Source organism: Podarcis vaucheri (genome assembly GCF_965113315.1).
Source record: "Podarcis vaucheri genome assembly, chromosome: 2".
NCBI classification, from domain to species: Eukaryota; Metazoa; Chordata; class Lepidosauria; order Squamata; family Lacertidae; genus Podarcis; species Podarcis vaucheri.
In genome coordinates this window covers 99,156,417-99,177,179 of record NC_138760.1, presented here as the reverse complement: position 1 = coordinate 99,177,179, position 20,763 = coordinate 99,156,417, and the positions used below count along the sequence as shown (strand labels likewise).

The window sequence follows — 20,763 nt, the reverse complement described above, 5'->3', positions numbered from 1 at the left end:
TAATTTCTCCATTTTTCTTAAAATAATCCATTTTTTACCTTAGTTTTTAGTACATTACAAGTGTTACTCAAATCCTGCCCAAGTTTTTAGTTGTTTACAGTGTTCCCTTAAGTAAATTGTAAATTTGCAAGCATTTCTGTTTATGTGATGGAACAATCTTCCCTTCTCCTCCCCTGCAAGCTCCCTAAATCTCTTCTAGGGGATTCCCCAACAGTTTTGGGGGTGGCACAGTACATGCATGGGGGCAGGAGAGGGGCAAGTCCTGCTGTGGAAGCAGAAATCCTTGTACTGATGGAATGCATTCAACTGAATACCGCTTTACACTTACTTTCTTGCACAGTACTGCATTTATTTTCTTCTTGTATTGCATTGAACTAAACAATCACTTTTGGTTTTGGGTTCTTCATCGTAGTCACTCCCCAAAATCTGACCACCCAATAGCTCTTTTGCCAGTCTTAGAACACAATCATATGTAAAGTTGCACAGAAGTAATCCCATTGTCTTCAATGGGATCTACTCCCAAGTATGATATAGGATTGCAGCCTTTATCTTGCTTTGTGGCCAAATGAATTTGAATCAAGAGAAGATTAATGGATCCATCCTCCTTAATGAGGATTTTCCATGTGCAACAAGAGTCAATCCAAAATAGTTTTATCGTTTGATAGGTCTGTGTGATCAAAGCTTCCTCATAGCAGCCTTGTACAAATTTACTCCCAACAGTAAATTATTAGTTTGCCCTTTGGGAGTAAAGGCCAAGTTGACACCTTTCTTGATTTACTTAATCATACAGTGGCTGAAATGTCAAAGGAAATTAGAGCAACTTGTTATATAAACCCTTGGGAAACATGTTGCTTACTTAAGAAGAGCACTTTTATCTGATAGGGACATTCAACCATCCCTTTGCAATGATGAAAAGTACTTCAACACACACAAGACAGGGACATTTGATTCTGCCAGTTCCTCTGCCCCCATCTAGTTCAGCAGTTCACTCCTTACTCCATATTGTCCCAACCCTCAGGAAAAGCTTTCAGAAGAAATAGCAAGCTGCAGTAGGTGGGGTTCAGCAAAAACGGGGCTCCCTGAATGTGAGTGGAAGTGCTTTCCACTACCACAAAACCTCCATTGCTTACACATCTGTATAGTTAAAGATGTCCACATAGTCTGCAATCCTAAACTTGATTACCTCTTGAAATGAAATGGGAATTACTTCAGAGTAAAGATGCATACAGAATTTTGTTGTTCATCATTGCGCTGTCAAAAGTCAATGTATTGCAATATACCTAGCCCAAGTGGAAATTAATTACTAGAAGAGTTTGAAAACTTGGGCATACATAACAGAGGCCAGCATTTCCAAGCCAAGGTGTCCATGAAGCAGAAAGTTGGACTGTGGAAGTTCCATTGCTTTTTCAGGCTTTCGGGGAGAGGAGTCACCTCTAGGTATGACATTTAATATTTGGGCAAAGCCCCTGACATGGGACCTCCTAGATGGAACACCTAAATGGTCCCCTTTTCAACTAGATTTCATCAAGGAAGCTCACTCTAACATTCCTTCATCTGTAAATATTCAAAACGTATTGGATTTAAATTGGATTTTGACACATTGCATTGAAACCATTTCCCCCATCCACATGAGGAATGTACCGAGTAAGTACCATAGTTCAGTTTCAGCATTTCCCCAATTTTTGTAGCTCTGAAGAACTGCATTGTTGGCATTGGTGGGAAGTTACTCATGGAATTGTGACCTCCAATGGTTCAGCTGATTATTATTTTTGCGTTTTCCATTTCAGAGTTCCTAACTGAAGTTAAAATACAATTTGTTCTCAGAATCTCTTTTCCCTTCTCATTTTCCCCCTAGTTTAATAAATGATTCATTTGGATACTAGTTCTTATTTTCAGGCAATGTATTTGGTTTTTCTCCTTATATCTCCAGAGGCCTTTTTCATGCTGGTTTGTAGCTTAGGAAGTTATCCTAGCTATGTTCTTGGAACTGATATTACAAATGCTGTTTCCAAAAAGCTGTGGGGTATAGATTTCTGGGGCTGGGAAGGGGTGGAGCTTCACTAGTCCAGGACCCATTGGAACCAGAGCCAGCCCCACTGCCATCACGTGATAGCATAGGCCCCCAGCTGGGCCTGATCTACCTGTTTTCCAATTCCCACCCATCCACTGTGCACAGGAAGGCTGCAGATGCAGAAGTGGCCCTGCGATTCCATAAAGCCCCACTAGGCTGGTGGTGTAGGAGTGTAGCTTATGAAATTCCAATGAACTGATGGGCGTTTAGCTTTTCCTCTTGAAAGCAATCAGAGGTTTAATAAGCCGCGTGAAAAGCAAGGTAACTACAAACAGATGTAAGTTGGGACAAACAATCATGACATCTTTTCCTCCAAGGAAAGAACTCATCATCCCACAGCACACAAAAAAGGAGGACAAATACAATATTATTATTTATTATTATTATTTATTGAATTTATATACCGCCCTATACCCAGGGGTCTCAGGGCGGTTCACATGATAAAATCAAGATATAAAACCACAAAACACATAATAAAAATAAAAACAACAACCCAATAGCGCCCTCCACCACAAAAAACCACATTTTAAAAGGGCATAGGATGTAAATCAAATTAACCAATGGCCTGGTTAAAAAGGAACGCTTTTGCCTGGCGCCTAAAAGTGTATAATGAAGATGCCAGGCGAACTTCCCTGGGGAGAGCATTCCACAGACAGGGAGCAACTGCAGAGAAGGCCCTGTTCTCGTGTTGCCATGATAGCCTTGTGAAGTATTGCTATCCCTGTATGGCACTTGGTGAGCTAAGGCTGTTTAGCTTGCCTAAAGCCACCCGGTGGGCTCATGACTGAGTTGGGATTTTCAGGCACTAGAGATTTAAATAAAACAAGTCTACATATTTGTTTGGCATGTATACCACCAACCTATCTCACTATTTTACAGGCTATAAAGTAGTGACAGGAAGATCTACATAGTTTCTCTGATGATTGGATGGGAAGAATTTCTGACCTTGGAACGTGGAGATGATGTTGCTATGGAAACTCGTATTTCTGCTACTACTTCTGAGCTGCTTTGCAGGTGAAGTATTCAATTATTACTCTGTAGAAGTCGATTGATAAATATATCACTGTGTTTTATTTCTTAACAGAAATGCATGCATCTTAAGAGGACTAATCTGCACAAACCACTGGTCTAAGCACCTTGTCATTAAGATGTCAGCTACAGTTACTTATCCCAAAGCCATTTAACTCTGGCACAACTACAGCTTTTTGTGAGCTTCTGTTGGCTTTTACTGAAGCTGTTGTGGGCTGAGCTGGGAATGTGAAAGCTACCAATTGCCAAGGACTGAGTTGAGTGAGGATGATCTTTGTGTATGCCATCAACAGCTGCAGGTGTTCTGATCTTTAAGTGCTAGAAAGGATATTTTAAAAGGAATTCAGTAGACAGTGGGAAATCGAACATTTTCAGTCCAAACTATACTGAGCAAGAGAAAACATTGTGCATCTAATGCGTTTGGGAGGTGATGATTCCCTGTTTGGAATTAGGAGAAAATTCCTCTCTGGTTTGTCTTCTTAGGAGCTCATCTTGTTCTGCAATTCTTGACATGATTAGTTTTACAGAGCCTTAATAAATATTCCCTTGGAGATCTGACAATGTGCTTTCTTTGCCCCCTCCCTACTACCTCTTCTTGGCATGTCATTAACATATTAGAGAACTGGTCTTAGTAGACCAAAAGCATGAGTCAAAAGTGTGATGCACAAGCAAAAATGACTATTGCTATTCTAGGCTGAATCAACATAAGTATAGTGTCCTAATCAAGGGAAAGCATAGTACCACTCTATTCTGCCTTGGTCAGACAACAACACCTGGTGTACTGTGTCCAGGTGGAGCAAGCTCTGTTTTTTCCTACCCCAGAAGGTAGGACATGAACCAATATCTTCAAGTTTCATGATAGGAGAGTCTGACTAAACATCAGGAATAACCTTCTGATGGTAAGAGCTGTTTAAAAGTGGAACGGACTCCCATGGAAGGTGGTGGACTTTCCTTCCTTGGAGATTTTGAAAGCAGAGGTTGAATGACCATTTGTCATGGCTGCTTTACCTGAGATTTCTGCATTGCAGGGGGGGTTGGACTAGATGGTCCCTTTGAACTCTACATTTCAATGAAAGAATTATGAAAGCAAATTCAGAAAAACATGAAATACTCTTTAAAATAACAGAGTACACTGCACAGTAAAATTGCAAGTAGTATTTTTGCCTGGCATCTAAAAGATGACACAACAGGCATCAAGCGTGTTCCTTTCAGAAAATTTAAACAAGCACCTTTGAAAGAGTTCAGTAACTAGCACTCCAGCACTGAAAAACCACCTGCCAGTTCCATCTTCCCTCTAATGGAAGGTTTATCTAAGGAGAAAAGCCCTAAATGGAAGATCTTAACATCTTAAGGGGAGGCAGAGAATGAGCTTATTTCTGAAGTTGGATATGTTCAACAAACAGTTCCACTTGTCAGTTTTGTGGGAAACACTGTTTTGTGGCTTGTATGCAAAGTACTGGTAATGAGATCATTCCTTCATTGCAAGCATTTCTCCTTCCTGGTGGAACTATTATCACCTGCCCTCTCCATGGAATATTCTCCTGAGCCTCTGGAGCAGATTTGAGGAGGATGCAGGGTTGCCTGGGGAAACGAGAGAAGGCAAATCATGTTGTACTACCAGAATTCATTGCACTAGCTTCTGCCAGGACTATGATTTAGTTGTATGCAGTTCATTCATCCAAAAGTCACAGCTAATAGATCTAGAAAGGTTATCACCACAGGTAGATAAAGTTCAAAGTTTAGGGCATTGTAAAGCACATCATAGTGCAAGTAGATAAATAGGTACCGCTCCGGTGGGAAGGTAAACGGCATTTCTGTGCGCTGCTCTGGTTCACCAGAAGCGGCTTAGTCATGCAGGCCACATGACCTGGAAGCTGTACGCCGGCTCCCTTGGCCAATAAAGCAAGATGAGCGCCGCAACCCCAGAATCGGCTATGACTGGACCTAATGGTCAGGGGTCCCTTTACCTTTTAACTATGAATGCAGATGCTGGGACACATTGCCTTTGTCATAGAATCATGTCACATGTCCCTTTTTCCCAGGATGATGAAGAACCATTAGTGAGTTGCTCTTTGGGTTCGGTCAGTCAACCAGCTACAAATCCACCTAACAGTAACCTTGTCCAGCCCGCATTTTACCAGCTTCTCCACAAGAATATCATGGGGGACTTTCTCAAAAGCATAACTGGCTAGTAAACTTCCCATATGCACCTGGCAGGTCCCTGTTAAGAAACAAATAATGAGAACAAATCGGAAGTCTTCTTGTGCCAAGGATTACTGGCATCCTTCAAGCAACACAATATTTGAGCTTGAGTGACCATTAGTCTGACTTGGTACAGCAATTTTTATATTATTTGATCCTGTCTTGGTATAAGGAAATTGATCAGATAACCGTCTGGTTCCTGGGCTTTAGCTCTTTAATCCTGTGGTGTTTCTCAACTAGTAATGAAGGATAGTGTCTATGTTCCGTGGAAAATATCAGTGAGAAATGTACAACTGAAAGTTAAGTTCATTGGTAATGCTGCTGTTTTATTTATGTTTTGCCGTTATGGTTCTGGAAATGGTTTTTACACGGATTTAATTGTGATGAGGCCTTAACCCTGCCCAAGAACAGTAGGCTGACTTAAGGGTGTGTAAGGCAGGGCATGAGAATCACATCCAGCATCTTCAAATATCTTAAAGGCTGCCACATGGAGGAGGGAGCATGCTTGTTTTCTCCTGCTCTGGAGGGTAGGACTCAGACCAATGGCTTCAAGTTGCCAGAAGGGAGATTCCGACATTCAGAAAACTTTCTGACAGCAAGAGCTGTTCAGCAGTGGAACAGACTCACGTGAGAGCTGGTGGTTTCTCCTTCCTTAGAGGCTTCTAAGCAGAGGTTGGATGGCCATCTGTCATGGATGCTTTAGCTGAGATTCCTGTGGTCAGGTGTGCGTGCAGGAGCCAGGCCCTGTGACCAATAGAACTTTGCAGGACTGGGGCCTTCCTAAGTTTGTTCTGAAGAGGCAAGGTGCGGCCTCACAGGTGAGGCCGATTGGTAACTCACAGCACCTGGTGGCAAGAGCTGGGAAAGGATATAAGGTCAGCATTTCCCTTTGGCTCTTTGCCACAGCAACACGCTTCCTGACTTGCTGCGTTTGGCTTCTTGCTTCCTGATCCTTGAACCTCGGCTTCCTGACTCCCTGCTTCTTGATCCTCGGGCCCTTGACTTCATGACCCCTTCCTGACCCTCGGACCCTTGGCTTCTTGACTCCCAGCTCTCTGACCCTCGGGCTCTTGGCTTCCTGGCTCTTGGCTTCTGGACCCCCGTTCCTGCTCCCACCTTGCCATCTTGCCCTGGTCCTGACGTCGCCTGCCTGGATTTCCATTGCCCGTGAACCGGCCCGTGACACCTGCACTGCAGGTCCCTTCCAGCTCTAAGATTCTACTGTTCTATATCACTGCTCCCCATAAGCATCTTTCCAGTGAGGCAGCTGACTGAATCTGCTTCACAGTAGGGCTCACCCTGTCTATAATTTCAGGTTCCTTGGTGACAAGGAAAAGGCATTAAATATCTGGGCTGTGCATTTTCAAATCCTCTTCCAAGAATATAATATGAGTCTGGTGTATCAGGCCAATGGCCCATGTATCCCAGCATCCTGTTCTTACAATGGCCAATCAGATGACTTTAGGGAGCCTGCACTCTGCACAACAGCACCTTCCTCACCTGTGATTCTCAGAGACTGCTGTTAACAAGATGCCAGATATTGCTGGATCATAACTCCTGTCATCCCTGATAATTGGCCACGTTGAGTGGGGCTGCTGGATTTGAGGACCATGAGTTCCTGACACCACAGGGGGGAGTGGGGCAGATTAATACAGAAAAATTCAGTCTCGTATTTTATGTAACAAAAATGAGTCAAATAATAAAAAAATTGGCTTGAAGCATGGCATAACTTGAAGCATGGCATAACTAATCAATATTATAATAGCAATCAAAAGAACCATTAAAGTTAATGATAATGAGAATATAATGACTTCAGTAAAAAAATAGGTTTTGTATCATTCTACCCCACCTTCGGGGCAGTTTGATACATTGGACGGGGCACTTTGATACAAAGAGTAAATTGTATGAGAATGGTAATTATTTACAAAAAAATAATGAAAAAAAAACATTTTTATTGTGAGAGATTATAATCAGCCTTACAATCTGTTACTTGAAAACTAAATTACATATCAAAACTAACAGCGTTTCACACATATCATAGACTTTATGGCAAGTTTTCTTAACAAAACATCAAAACTTATATTAATCTTTCCTCAAACACCTATCCATAAAAAAAACAACTTTGGAAAAACTTTAAAAAGTATAAGAACTCACATTAGGTAGTCAAAAAATAGTAATTTAAACAAAATGCTTATAAAAAATAAGATACCGGTAATTACTTAACGTTTAGCTTCTTTTGCACATTATATCTACTTAAGTCAATAGAAAAAGCATAAAGAGAGGATGCTTGAGATGTGCCCTTTGGGAAATTTGGTTTTGGCAACAGCAAAATAACATCCTTGAAATCAACGCTTGCCTTATATTCTACAAGATCCTGGTTTTTTCTTGATAATCGGTTATATCATATTTAGAAATGACTTTGGCCATGTAGTAAACAACAGGTTTTTTTCTTTTCAAATTTAATGAGTTTAGAGATTTCATGCAAACTTGTATATTGGGGCACTATTGTACACTAGCGGGGCACTTTGATATGTATCAATGTGCCTCGTGCATTAGCATATCAAAGTTCCCCAACAGACATTTTCAAAAAAACTAACAATTATTAATAAAACCACTCAACTTATTTAAAAATAATGTGTAATCCTGATTACTGAGTGGAATAACTTACCTTTGGTATTTTTAAATCTTAACTAAACGACGTAAAACAGTGTTGGAACACTTTTACATTTCACATAATTTTTTAGTTGGCCGTGCTAAAAACACACCTACTCTTGTCAAACGCCAACGGCTAACTGGTGGGTGGCGTGGTCGCAACTATTGTACTCACACATGTATAGACACGTATTAGTGATGTTGCGACACGAATAACATTTCTTGATATTGAAATATTGCTGGTGTATCAATGTGCCCCGTGCATCAATGTGCCCTGCTTCCCCTTACATGATGGTAAGGACATGATCCCAAAAGGAGGCTTATAAATATTCAAATATAAATAAAATATGTACTGCTTTCTGTGTGGACAGTTCAGAAGAAATGGTTTTTTCTCCAGTTAATGCTGCTTATCCAGTTTCCAAGTGTAGACATTTGCCTGACATCAGCCTCTAACTAATGTACTGAACTTGTTATACTTCAAAAACAAAAAAAACCTCTGGTCTCATCTTAGTCATATTCTCATGATATGGTTATGCTAATTATAGCAACTACAAGTGAGCCTTAAATTAATCATATGATTCATGACTCAGCAGCTGCCTTTTCTTTGAATAATGAATCAGAAAATAATGCAAAATACAGGGTGGACAAAACTTAAAACAAAGCTAAGCTATATTGTTCATAGTAGAGTTTAGGCAAAACTGAAAATCTCTTCTAACTAAGGACCAACAAACCAAGTAAATAACCTAAGCAAGCAAACAATATAATTCTAATTACAGCATCAATTTGGTTTAAATTTGGCAGTGAGAGATTTTACCTTCTTGGGCTCCATGATCACTCCAGTTGGTGACAGCAGTCACAAAATTAAAAGATGCCTGCTTCTTGGGAGAAAGCAGAGACATCACCTTGCCAACAAAGGTCCATATAGCTATGGTTTTCCCAGTAGTGATGTATGGAAGTGAGAGCTGGGCCATAAAGAAGGCTGATTGCCAAAGAATTGATGCTTTTGAATTATGGTGCTGGAGGAGACTCTTGAGAGTCCCATGGACTGCAAGAAGATCAAACCTATCCATTCTTAAGGAAATCAGCCCTGAATGCTCACTGGAAGGACAGACCCTGAAGCTGAGGCTCCGATACTTTGGCCACCTCATGAGAAGAGAAGACTCCCTGGAAAAGACCCTGATGTTGGGAAAGATTGAGGGCACAAGGAGAAGGGATGACAGAGGGCGAGATGGTTGGACAGTGTTCTCGAAGCTACGAACATGAGTTTGACCAAACTGCGGGAGGCAGTGGAAGACAGGAGTGCCTGGAATGCTCTGGTCCATGGGGTCACGAAGAGTCGGACACGACTAAACGACTAAACAACATCCTAAAACACCCATTCCATTGGATCCCTCAGAGGAGACACAGCGACTGTCCTTGCTTGGCCTCCTCCATTGGCTACCTCAATGGGAGAGATGCTCTTGCAAAAGCACCTTCTTCAGCCTGATTAGGACCAACTGCCCTTTAGATTTTCTTAGGACTAGTCCGACTATTAGGCAGAATGAGGCAGCAGAGTCCAGCACCCAAATGTCTTGGCCCACACTTTCTTCCCCAGAATTGCCATAATCAACAGCCGTTCTTCCTTGCTGCAACAAAGGAGGAGCTGCAGTTATTTTCTTGTGAAAGAGGAATCATTTAATCTCCTTTAGAATGTTGTGGACAATTGGACTCACAGTTGTGGGTTCCTTCCTGGAAATGAAAGTTGCCAAACTGCAGACGAATGGGACCATAGCAGTGCCGGATTTACATATAAGCTAGACAAGTTATACCTTAGGGCCCCACTCTCTTGGCGGCCCCCAAAAAATTAAAGAAAAAAACTGGATGTACATTTCCAAAATATAAGATAAAAAACAAAATAAAACCTACACACAGCAACAGTGTTTTGTGTTGTGTATTAGATCTCTAAATTACCATGTAGCATATATTCAACACGAAAAACCAGTGACAATTTGTTGTTGACAAAGGACAGCTGGACATATAAAGGGCCCCATTACCTTCAGTAGCTTAGGGCCTCATCAAACCTAAATCCGGCCCTGGACCATAGGCTTTTGTTCTAGGCACATGTACAGTTGATTTGGAATAGGAATAACCAAAGGGATTCACGGTGTGGGCACACTAATTCCCTCTTATTGGAAGCTTGACTGGTCTAACACAAAGAAGTTTTCCCTCTCCATCCCGGTGTCCTCCTTAAGCTTTGATTTTGCAAAGTTACTCCTTCCTGCAAAGCACTGTGACTGAAAAACCATAAAACCATTGCCTCATTTCAAAGCCCCACCGCCCCACATTTGTGATAGTCATTATTGCAATCTTATTTTTTATTTCAGCAGATCCTTTTTCACAGCATTTTTTTTTAAAAAAAATGTCTGGGTTGCTAATGTGCCATGAAGCAGCTTAGGGATATCTACTTCAACTTGTTCCATCACATAAGGACCCTGGAAGCCCCAAATAAATTTGATGCAACTTACTCTCATGTAAGTATTATAGGGTTGAACCATTAAGGATATTAGATGCTGAGATTGCTGTCATAATACAGAAGTTTGCCACCCCAGTCTGATCTAAAATCTGTATTGTGTGGCCATAAAATATGCCATTAGAAAAGAAAAAGAAAAGGCTTTTGATTCCTTGAAAAGAACTGCATTACCACAGAACTGGCACAATGAAGTGAAAATAAGGTGAAATAAATCTTTCAAGGATATTTTAATTCAATTAATATGACTAGATCTCCCCCAACCCTGAGAAATGTACGTCTCATACCATTAAAACTGATGTTCTCTATTCTTCTCATTTTCTCAAAGAGCACTCAACAAGTCTTTTTTGCTTATGCCAAAAGGAATAAATAATGCATCCATGGATAATGACATTGTAAGGAAACAGAATGGACCCCATTTTTCTTCTGCCTTCCTCTTCTAATAACCTAGTGCTTCTTAAATGAGATAATCTGATGTAAACATATAACCAGAGGCAAGGCGTATGATGAAGATAAACTCTGAGATCATTATTTGAAAATCTGAATATTTGTTATTTGGATTCATCGTTCCCGTTTGCACTATTGGTAAAATGGCAGTGTTATATATTAATCCTGCATAAGAAAGAAAGAAACATTTCGAGAATAAGGAGAGGACAACAGAATCACATGGTGCCAATTGTAACAGGAAGACAGGCACTGAATCTGAGAAGCGAACATTTCCTTTTCCCTTTTCATCTTCCTGAACAGCTCCAGAAATTGAACAAAACAAACTCTGTATGGCAGGTTTGGCTAAACCTTGTTTTGGCCTGAGGACTAAATTCACAGTGGTAAAGGTAAAGGTAAAGGTACCCCTGCCCGAACGGGCCAGTCTTGACAGACTCTGGGGTTTGTGCGCCCATCTCACTCAAGAGGCCGGGGGCCAGCGCTGTCCGGAGACACTTCCGGGTCACGTGGCCAGCGTGACAAAGCTGCATCTGGCGAGCCAGAGCCGCACACGGAACGCCGTTTACCTTCCCGCTGGTAAGCGGTACCTATTTATCTACTTGCCCCCGGGGGTGCTTTCGAACTGCTAGGTTGGCAGGCGCTGGGACCGAGCAGCGGGAGCGCACCCCGCCGCGGGGATTCGAACCGCCGACCTTTCGATCGGCAAGCCCTAGGCGCTGAGGCTTTTACCCACAGCGCCACCCACGTCCCCTAAATTCACAGTGGTACGGGGTAGCTAACTACATAAACTTGCATTCTCTGTCTCACACACAGGACACCCAAAGCCACCCCTCCTTAGCTTATCCATGTAGATGAGCTGAGGGGAAGGGAGTATTGCCAGTGCTTGGAAAGTTCATTCTAAAAACAAATTAGTTCCAATTCCAGTTCACCCACTCCATAAAGGAATTAGCTGCAGTTCCAACACAACCTTTCCTCATCGTTCATTTAAAAGAAAACTATCTCATTTCAACATGAAATCCCTTTTATTCACAGAGTGTATAGGTAGGTAATAGAGCAGCTGTTTTGTTGAGGCTCAGTTCTCTCATATTTTGGGGTTGAATTGAGTCACCTGTCAGAACAATTGTATGTATATTTTTAAAAGTTAAGTGAGCCATCCCTGAAATGTCTTGACCCCGTCCTTGAACTTCTCTATTCTAACATCTTCTGCGTACGCAAAGATTTCCTCCATTGGTGCCTGGTGTATTTCCATTTATCCAATTTTGAGATCCTTTCAAAACCTATACACCATTATTATTTCATGACCTCTCCAATGAATTTCTTTATGTAAGAGGAAGTACATTTTTGTCTTCCAACTACTGGGTTTTTATAGGTTTCTCCTATTTTTAAATATCAAATAATTTCACCTCTGCTTATGAAAGGCTTATTAACTTGAGAAGATACTCTTCTGGCAGTTCAGAAATAATTTAATGTTTTCATTTAGGTACATAACAGATTCAAAGAAAAATTCTATTTTGCTTTTATTATCTCTTTTTATGAAGCTGAGGCGCACAGGTGATCAAGTATTTGAAATACCTGGTGCAACTTTTATTGCTTTTAAGAGGAAAAAATAAATTTAAATAATTAAATCTGTAATAATCTTAACATCTTTAGGTAATGTGCAGTTAACTGAGGAAAAACTAGCACCAGCCAAAGTGTTCACAGGGAACTCTAAGGTGCCTAAAATAGTGACCATGAATGTAGCTCACCACCCAATGACTGAAGTTTTCCCATATCTTGATGTCATGACATGAAGCAGTTCCTTTGCCCCCTTTCCCCATCATTGGCTGTTATCGCTGGTTGAAAGGATACTATGATACAAGTATATCATACCAGATAGTACAAGTTGGACTGGGCAGTTCAGCTGCTTTCTTGTTTTAAAACTGGGTAAGCTCCAGAGATTCCCACCAATGGTCCTACCAAGTATAGCTTCTATAGAGAAGGGAAAGACTTGGCAAAAAAAAAAAAAAAAAAGAATCCATCCTGTTTCAATCTCACTGGCTTTCAATCACAGATCCTTCCTGTCCTATTTTGTGCAGAATTTTCTGAAAGATCCCACAAAAGCTCCATATTTAAATTGTATACATTTTGTACACACTTGTAAATGGAAAGCACACACTTTTCAATGCTTTTGATGCATTTATCTGTGAAATGTGCATTTTGTATCTATCCTTGTGTCTATGCACTTCCTACTTGCCACACCAAACCTTGGTGGCAAAAACTGGAGGAGCTTGTCACCTGACTGGGAGTTGTCTTCTGTTGTGGAAGCAAGTTCAGAAGCATCAACTCAGGTGGGTCTACTGTGAAACGTAGGCCAAACAAATCCCTTCCCCATCCTTACTGTAGAGAGGAATTTCCTCACAGTGCCCAATATTGTGATCACATTTGCTTAATGATGCCCCCAGAACTCAATGCCATACCTAATGCAATTAAAGCCTCTAATTTGGGTGTTGTTGATTATCCCTTGCGGGCAATAGAGCCATTCAGAAGCATATCCTGCCTTAACTAAAGCGAACTGCTTTCCATTTCCTGGGAAAACCAAGCTACTCACCTTCATCCAAGTGCTAAACTCACTTATTAAACATAATCTGATTGGCTAAGATGCCCATGTGTCTATTCCAGAACCCTGTGGTGGGAAATACAATGGCTGTGGCCAAAGAAGTGACCTCTGAAGAGGATCTTAGGGTTCAGGCATTTATCTATTTGAGAATACCACCACCACCCCTCCCTACATGCAACCAGCTAAAGTCTCTTTCTTTTCCTAATTAAAAGAATATTGGTACTATTTAGCTTGTAACCTTTTGAATATCCTCTTCATTCACTGCCATCACCATATGGGCTATTCACTGTGCTTTATCAACTTCATTTGATTTCACCTGAACAAGGCTATTGTGAGTGTTGCTATGGCGTGTACTGCCTAATCCTTGAAAAGTTGAAAGATAATTCATCAACAAACTCACCCTCTAGTCAGGTCAAAGAGCTCCCTCTGTGTTGTACCTTTTAGTGAAGACAGCATGCTTGTTGTGATGGGAGAGGTGATGAAACGTCCTTTTGTTTGTGGGGGGAAAGAGACGCAGTCAGTTTGAATAAAGGCCCTGTAGATACTGACAGCTGTTTGCAGCAGGAATTCTCAGCTTCTGCCAGACTGAGCTGCTTCAGTTCAAGGGAGAGAATACATTCTTTGAGAATCCATGAATATAACACCAACAAAGAAACCCGGTCTATTAGCAATTCCCACTTACAAGTGCTTAGGGCCTCATCTATGTATGGAAAAGAAAACACAGGAAAGGGGTTTAGAAACAAATGAACCCAGAAAAAAATAAAAATAAATCCCAAACCACCAAAGGAACCCCATATACTGAGAAAGCAAAAGCCCCTAAAATATAGGGATTGATCTTCCTGGGGTACAACCATGGCAATGATAAGAAGCACCCTTCAGATTTCAAACTGCAGTTAAGGGGGAAGAATTGCTTTTGAATTCTCTTCCCCTCTAAATGTTACACATTTGTCAGAGGAAATAGTGAGAAGACTGGTGTTGTGTAGTACCTCAGAAATGTGAGTCATGAGCTGGGAAATCCTCAATCCAGATCTCACCTTAGATTTGCAAGAGTAAGTGGCAAATCTCACTAGATGGCTTTGAGTCACAAGGTGGGGCCTTAAGCAACCTCTTCATTCTTTCTTTCTTCTACCTTGAAAGAAAACGTATAATGGAAGGATAAAGAAAGTATTCCTTCATACAGAATTAGCTTGTGGAGTTTGCAGTGATCGCCACTAGCCTAAAGGGATGAGACAAATCCAGAAAAGCATGCCTATCCATGGCTGTTGGCCACAATAGCGAATATAGGACTGCCAAGTTTAGAGGCAGTAGGCCGCTGAATGCCAGCAGTTGGAGAACAGTAGCAGGCAAAGGCCTATTACCTTCAAGCTTTACTTGTATGATTCCCAGAGGCATCTAGTGGGCATTGAAGAGAACAAGACTAGTTGGCAAGACCTTTTGGTCTGATGTACTAGGGCTCTTCTTCTACACTTAATAATGCTGTTCTGCCTTACATGGTACTTGTGTTAGGATTATGCAGATAATGTTTGGGAAGGATGCTCAGCTGTTTATAAATGCTAATTGCTTACCTCATTTATTTTGCTCTAGTAAGACATCATGGTCATAGTACACACTTTGCCTTCATAATGGAGGTTAGTTATACCCTCAGGCTTCAACTAGTACTGGGATTGTTCTCTGAAAGTTCCGGGATAAATATGTGTTTGAAAATTCATCTACAGACACTTATACATTGTGACACCATCTGGCAACATGGTTCAAAGAACTGCTGGACAACTAAACCACAACAAAAAAGAAGAGCTTTTTATTTATTTTTTGAAAACTCTCAAATGACACCATGTGGGATGCTGATGTGGAGCTGACATTTGGAATTCTGTATCTGACCTATTCATGGTTCTGAAATGGTGCATTAGGAATATTTGGTTTGTTCTATTCCCTGTGTGTGCTTATCCATATTTTGTACAGAGTTACATAGATAAAGATAAACCAAGGGGATTTTTTTGTTTAGTATGCCACGTATTTATTTCACAAACAAATCAGGAAGAAAGGCATTATCTCCCGTCTTCAGCAGCCTTGCAAAAGTGGAAAGCATGAGAAAAAGAAAAACAATAATAACAAAATAAGGTTCTGAAAATAGGAGCTTTCTCTAAGCTGCTCCTATACCTTAATTGTTGATATTTGTTGTGAGCATGGCCTCCTAACCCCTTGTAAAAGATGATGAAGAAGAGGGAGAGGTAACAGGAGGAGAGGTATGGTTTAGGTGCAAACTTTGTAAATAAGATTATTCAGTTTTTGTACAGAGTTACATAGTCTAAACCACAGGGCCTAGAGCTTGCCGATCGGAAGGTCAGCAGTTTAAATCCCTGCAACGGAGTGAGCTCCCGTTGATCGGTCCCTGCTCCTGCCCACCTAGCAGTTCGAAAGCACGTCAAGTGCAAGTAGATCAATAGGTACCGCTCCGGTGGGAAGGTAAACGCATTTCTGTGCACTGCTCTGGTTCGCTGGAAGCAGCTTAGTCATGCTGGCCACCAGGAAACTGACTGCAAACAAACGCCGGCTCCCTCTGCCAATAGAGCGAGATGAGCGCCACAACCCCAGAGTCGTCTGCAACTGGACCTAATGATCAGGGGTACCTTTACATGTGTCCCCATTATGCTGCAGGTTTCCATTTCCTTTTTTCCTCCTCCAACACTGATATGCATGTCTTAGGGCTGAGCCATTTGCAGGTGGAGAATCTGGGGGCCTATTTCAATGTGTATCTGAGACAGGACTCAAATTGGCTCAAATGGATTTGAGCAAAGAGGGGAAATTTACTGTGGTGGCTTAAAAAACCCACAGGGGTGGACAAACAGAGACCCACCGAATGCTGTTGGACTACAACTCCCATCAGTCCCACTCAGCAATGCCAATAAGTGGGGGTGATGGGAGCTGTAGTCCAGTAACATCCAAAGGTCCATAGGCTCTCTACCCCTGCTTTCCAAAATGGTGCTTCTCCTAGTTGTGGTACCTCTCTTTTTTTCACTCCTGTGGCAGCTGGAACAGAGCTTCAGCAACCATTTTTCTTTACAGAATGTCACTACAATGACACAGCCACCGTGATTCTGGCAGCAGCTTTTCTTTCTTTCAATTTTGACCAAGATTATGTGGGTTGGGCTCAATAACAGCCAAAGAGAAGCCAGTAAATTCGACCCACGTGATCTCTGCTGCTTCTCTGGCAGTGCCTTTACTACCTTCAATCCAGAAAACAGAGGTCTTTCCTGTTTTCAAGGAAACCCTCCACTTCCTGCTACATTGGTGAGTTCTTCCTTTATGTGGGCAGAAGGGGTTGAAGTTTCAGATATCAGAGGTAAGTGGGTTGGAAATTTGTTTAAGGATTTGTAGAGGGGGTCCACATACCCACTGATAGTGTTTTAATGATTGCCCCAAGGATGTTGCTCTTGGCTCTCTTGAACTTCAAAAGCAGTTTATAGCGATACATTTTTTTAAAAAAAGAATTACAGGATTTACAGTTAAAGTACATAGGAACCACAGGCAGTCTAGAGCTGATTCAAAATACCCAGTTGATAAGATGTAGTGTTCCTTATGAATAATTGCTGTAGGGTGGCTAAAATCCCCAACAGATGCAATCATTTCCCACAAAAATGGGCAACACATACTTCCACAGCTAACAGATACTTCATCTTCACACCTTCTGGTACCTCCATATACTAGTTTGTATCACAGATTTGATGAAATTCTTGGAAATTCTGTCATAATTTTGTATTTCGCCACAGAACCTTACAGATCCTACCATTCTGTCAGAGATTTATTTCTAATGTTTCCAGCATGATCATTCACCCCAACAGAATTCCGTTGCTGTTTGAAGCGGATTGCCCACAGAGAGCCTTTCTTTTTTCACTGTCTGGGGAAACGTTTATTTGTTTTTCTTTACACTAATGGCACTGACTAATCAAAAAAATGGGGGGGGGGTTGGATTTCTGAGCATATCTCAGCCTCAACATTTCTAAAACTCTAAATGATCAATGTAACATTGCCTTGCACCTTTTCCTTTCATTAGCATCATGCTGCAGACACACAGACCCCACCAGGAATGCCATGAGATACTGTGCTGCTCATAAAGGCAAGCAGCCCTGCCCAGGTTCTGTGAGCACAACGGGGACAAAAAGCATAGACTACGTTTAGCAAGCTGCTACACTATTCCAGCAACGATAGAGGCAGGGACGTAGCCTCCTACTTTGGAGGTCTTTAAGCAGAGGCTTGACAACCATATGTCAGGAGTGCTCTGATGGTGTTTCCTGCTTGGCAGGGGGTTGGACTCGATGGCCCTTGTGGTCTCTTCCAACTCTATGATTCTATGATTCTATGATTCTATGTAGCTAGCTGCTCTGGCACCCTCAAGGGCACCATGGTGATTGGCGCACGGGGCAGCATGGTGATCCGCCCAGGGAGGTGGTGTGGCAAGCTGCTCATGGAGTCCCAGGAGAGACACGTGGCTCGGGCACACTACAGACCAGGCCCCATGGTAAGTGCCACCCCCAGCAGTCAGTGGCGGAGCTTCATGCTCCGACACCGGGGGGGGGGCAGAGAGCAGGCAGGGGCGGGGCACCCCGCCTGCAGGGGCGATGTGCCCAGCACAGGCGGAGGGCAGCCGCGATGGCACCCTACCAGGATCGTGCAGCCAGGGGTGGGGCGCTCCCCCCGCACTCCTCTTCCTCCGCCAGTGCCCGCAGTGTGCCATTTTGTCACCCCCTCAGGGATGACACCCAGGGCGGACCCCTTCCTACGCCCCTGGATAGAGGAGGTGTTGCCATTTCAGAGATCATGATTTCACCACTGAAAGAGTTTGAGGGGTTATAAAAGGAGCTTCTTACCATCTTAACTTTAATTGTTTTGGAGTGGTTTTGGCAACATGACAGTAGGAATGGAGCTCTAGTCTCCAAGTTTAACTGTCTGCTGTAATCAAAGTTTGCCTAATCAGCCAAATCTGATTTCCCTCCCCTAAAACTCATACATCATGAAGTGAAAATGGTGTGGGGAAAACCTCCCTAAAATCCTGCTCAGCCTTGTCAGGCAACCAGATAATCCCATTCTCCAGGTAAAAAGGGGGGGGGGGTGAGTGGTGAATGGGTGGGGCTGCTGGGGGTGGGTGGGTTAAGGCAGCCTGAATATTCGCCTCACTCCTTCTGGATCATCCTTCCTGCTGCATGCAAGGGGACCAGAATGCCCTTCTCTCTTCCTCTATAGATTGAAAGTCAAAACGTGAAATAGACAATGAGGGAACACCATTTAATTTGAGAGAATTTGTGCAGTAGCATGGAATTAATTACACTTAACAAATGCAAGCCTACCCAGATCGTACTTTGACACACTTCAGAAAATGAAGATTTAAAGAAAGCCCCTAACTCCTATATCAGTTTCTTTTAACTGCTGAGCAATTTCTTTTTTTAAAAAAAAAAAAAAGTTACTTCAGAGGAATTGGATCACATTCAATCACATTAATTAACCCATTTTGCTAAAGGCATTTTTAAAATCATCTAAAGCAGAAAATGAAGTTGCCTAAGATCTTTATTGTGCATCTAACACAGCTTTGGTAATCTATTACTTGAGAAGGTTTAGTCAGTAATTTATTGCCCTTATTTGTAATAAAACTTAGATACTGGAATCATTACTGACCTAAATTGAAGCCATTTAATTATATGTATAGCACCAAATGTACACTCTTCAAAATGCTCCCATGCTTTCCTTAAAATTGACATTTGAAATGTATAGAGCTTCTCCATCATATGCAGATGATCAGCATTTTCAACTGGGATAAACTTAATATCATAGGTCCTGCCAATGGCTATGACTTTGCTTGCTATGGTTAATGAAAGTGCCATGCCAAACCAAGTTACTTCCTGAACTTATCAGGCCAACTGAGGGCTGTTCCTTTAGTTTTATCCTGTGGTTGAGGAAAGCCTAATCCTTCCCATATGCTGAAGAAGGCAGATTCTCACCCACTTTCTGGTCCTAGTACTGGTACAACTACACAAGGATGAGAAAGAGATAGAAGAAGAATCCTACACCTTATTTTTCCATCTGTGAAATTTATCCTGGATCAACGCTGAAGTTTTAGCACATTTTTCTGTCTCCCCAGCCACCTTTCAGCATGCATACCTTGCTTGGTAATCCATGGGTTTTAGCGAACAAAGACGTCCTGTTAACACTAAAACTTCTGCTTCTGCAATGAGACTCCCTCTCCCTTTCCTCATTCTGGATGCTAAAATCTGTTATTTGGGATCCTACAAGCCTCCAGAGCTGATTGGAGGTGGCACAATGGGCAATTGGGGAGAAGATAGTGAAAAGGAATCCCCTTGTGCAGGCAGAAGTCATTGCCCTAATGGGGAGACATAATTGGATGTGTTGCTCAGATATGTATAAAGACTCTGATGTGAAGGACTTACCGTATGTAGCAACCCTATACACACCTGAGAGGCTTACTTTTGACAAAGGGTTGAGCAGGCACGTATTGCCAGAGGTGTTCATGTCAGTCTGTCTGTTTGTCTGTCTGTCTGACTGACTGACTGTGTGTGTCCATGTGTATATGCTTGTGTTCCCTGTCACACAGATGATTACCTTTTCCAGTGTGTGATCAGAAAACAGAAGCACCATGTGAACCACAGGTTGTTGGGATGAGGCAGGGAAAAGGTTGTGGTTTTTCCCCTTGCAGCATCCTGAGGACAATACACAAAGGGAAGCCTATTTTTTGCTGGATTACACTGTATATTTCTCCCTTCCCAATTTTTGTTTTTTGCTAATTGCCACACACACACACACACCATAGACTTTGTTGAAGGAATTCAGCTCTATAAACTAGTCAAAATTTGTAAAGAGTCCAGCCTACATACTTACTGGAGCAAATGCAATATACTTAGCTGAATAAAAGCTTCAGTTGAAATTTAAGGTTTTAATACAGTGCCTGATAAAAGGATATTCATCCTGTTTCACTCAGACTAAAATGAAATACCATACAAATCTATGGTTTTCTCAAGTTGCTTTTTATCTACTAATAGTTTGTGAGAAACAATTATATTTGTGATCATTAATATTATATTTTTTAATTATCTTAGAAATAAAGCTTTGTTGTCTATGGTGAAACATATAAAAGCAAAGTAATATGTTAAGCAAAGTAGCGTTTTAGATTTTTAATTTTTCTTTGTGTAATGATTTATCAACTTTGTATTTTGGCCTTTGCTGTATAATTAGCAGTAATGCATATATATATAACAA

General features: G+C 41.7%; 1 protein-coding gene across 6 annotated transcripts in view; it reads left to right on the top strand.

Annotated features, from left to right (window-relative positions):
- Positions 1-20,763, top strand: part of CNTN6 (contactin 6) — a 194,000-nt gene that overhangs the window by 35,703 nt on the left and 137,534 nt on the right. For all 6 annotated transcript variants that reach the window (XR_014216004.1, XM_082209351.1, XM_082209350.1 and 3 more), the window contains exon 2: positions 2,951-3,085. Coding sequence is in view for 5 of the 6 variants with exons in the window: in XM_082209351.1 (XP_082065477.1) it covers positions 3,031-3,085 (55 nt within the window). In the remaining variant the exon portion in view is untranslated. The remainder of the gene's footprint in view (positions 1-2,950; positions 3,086-20,763) is intronic.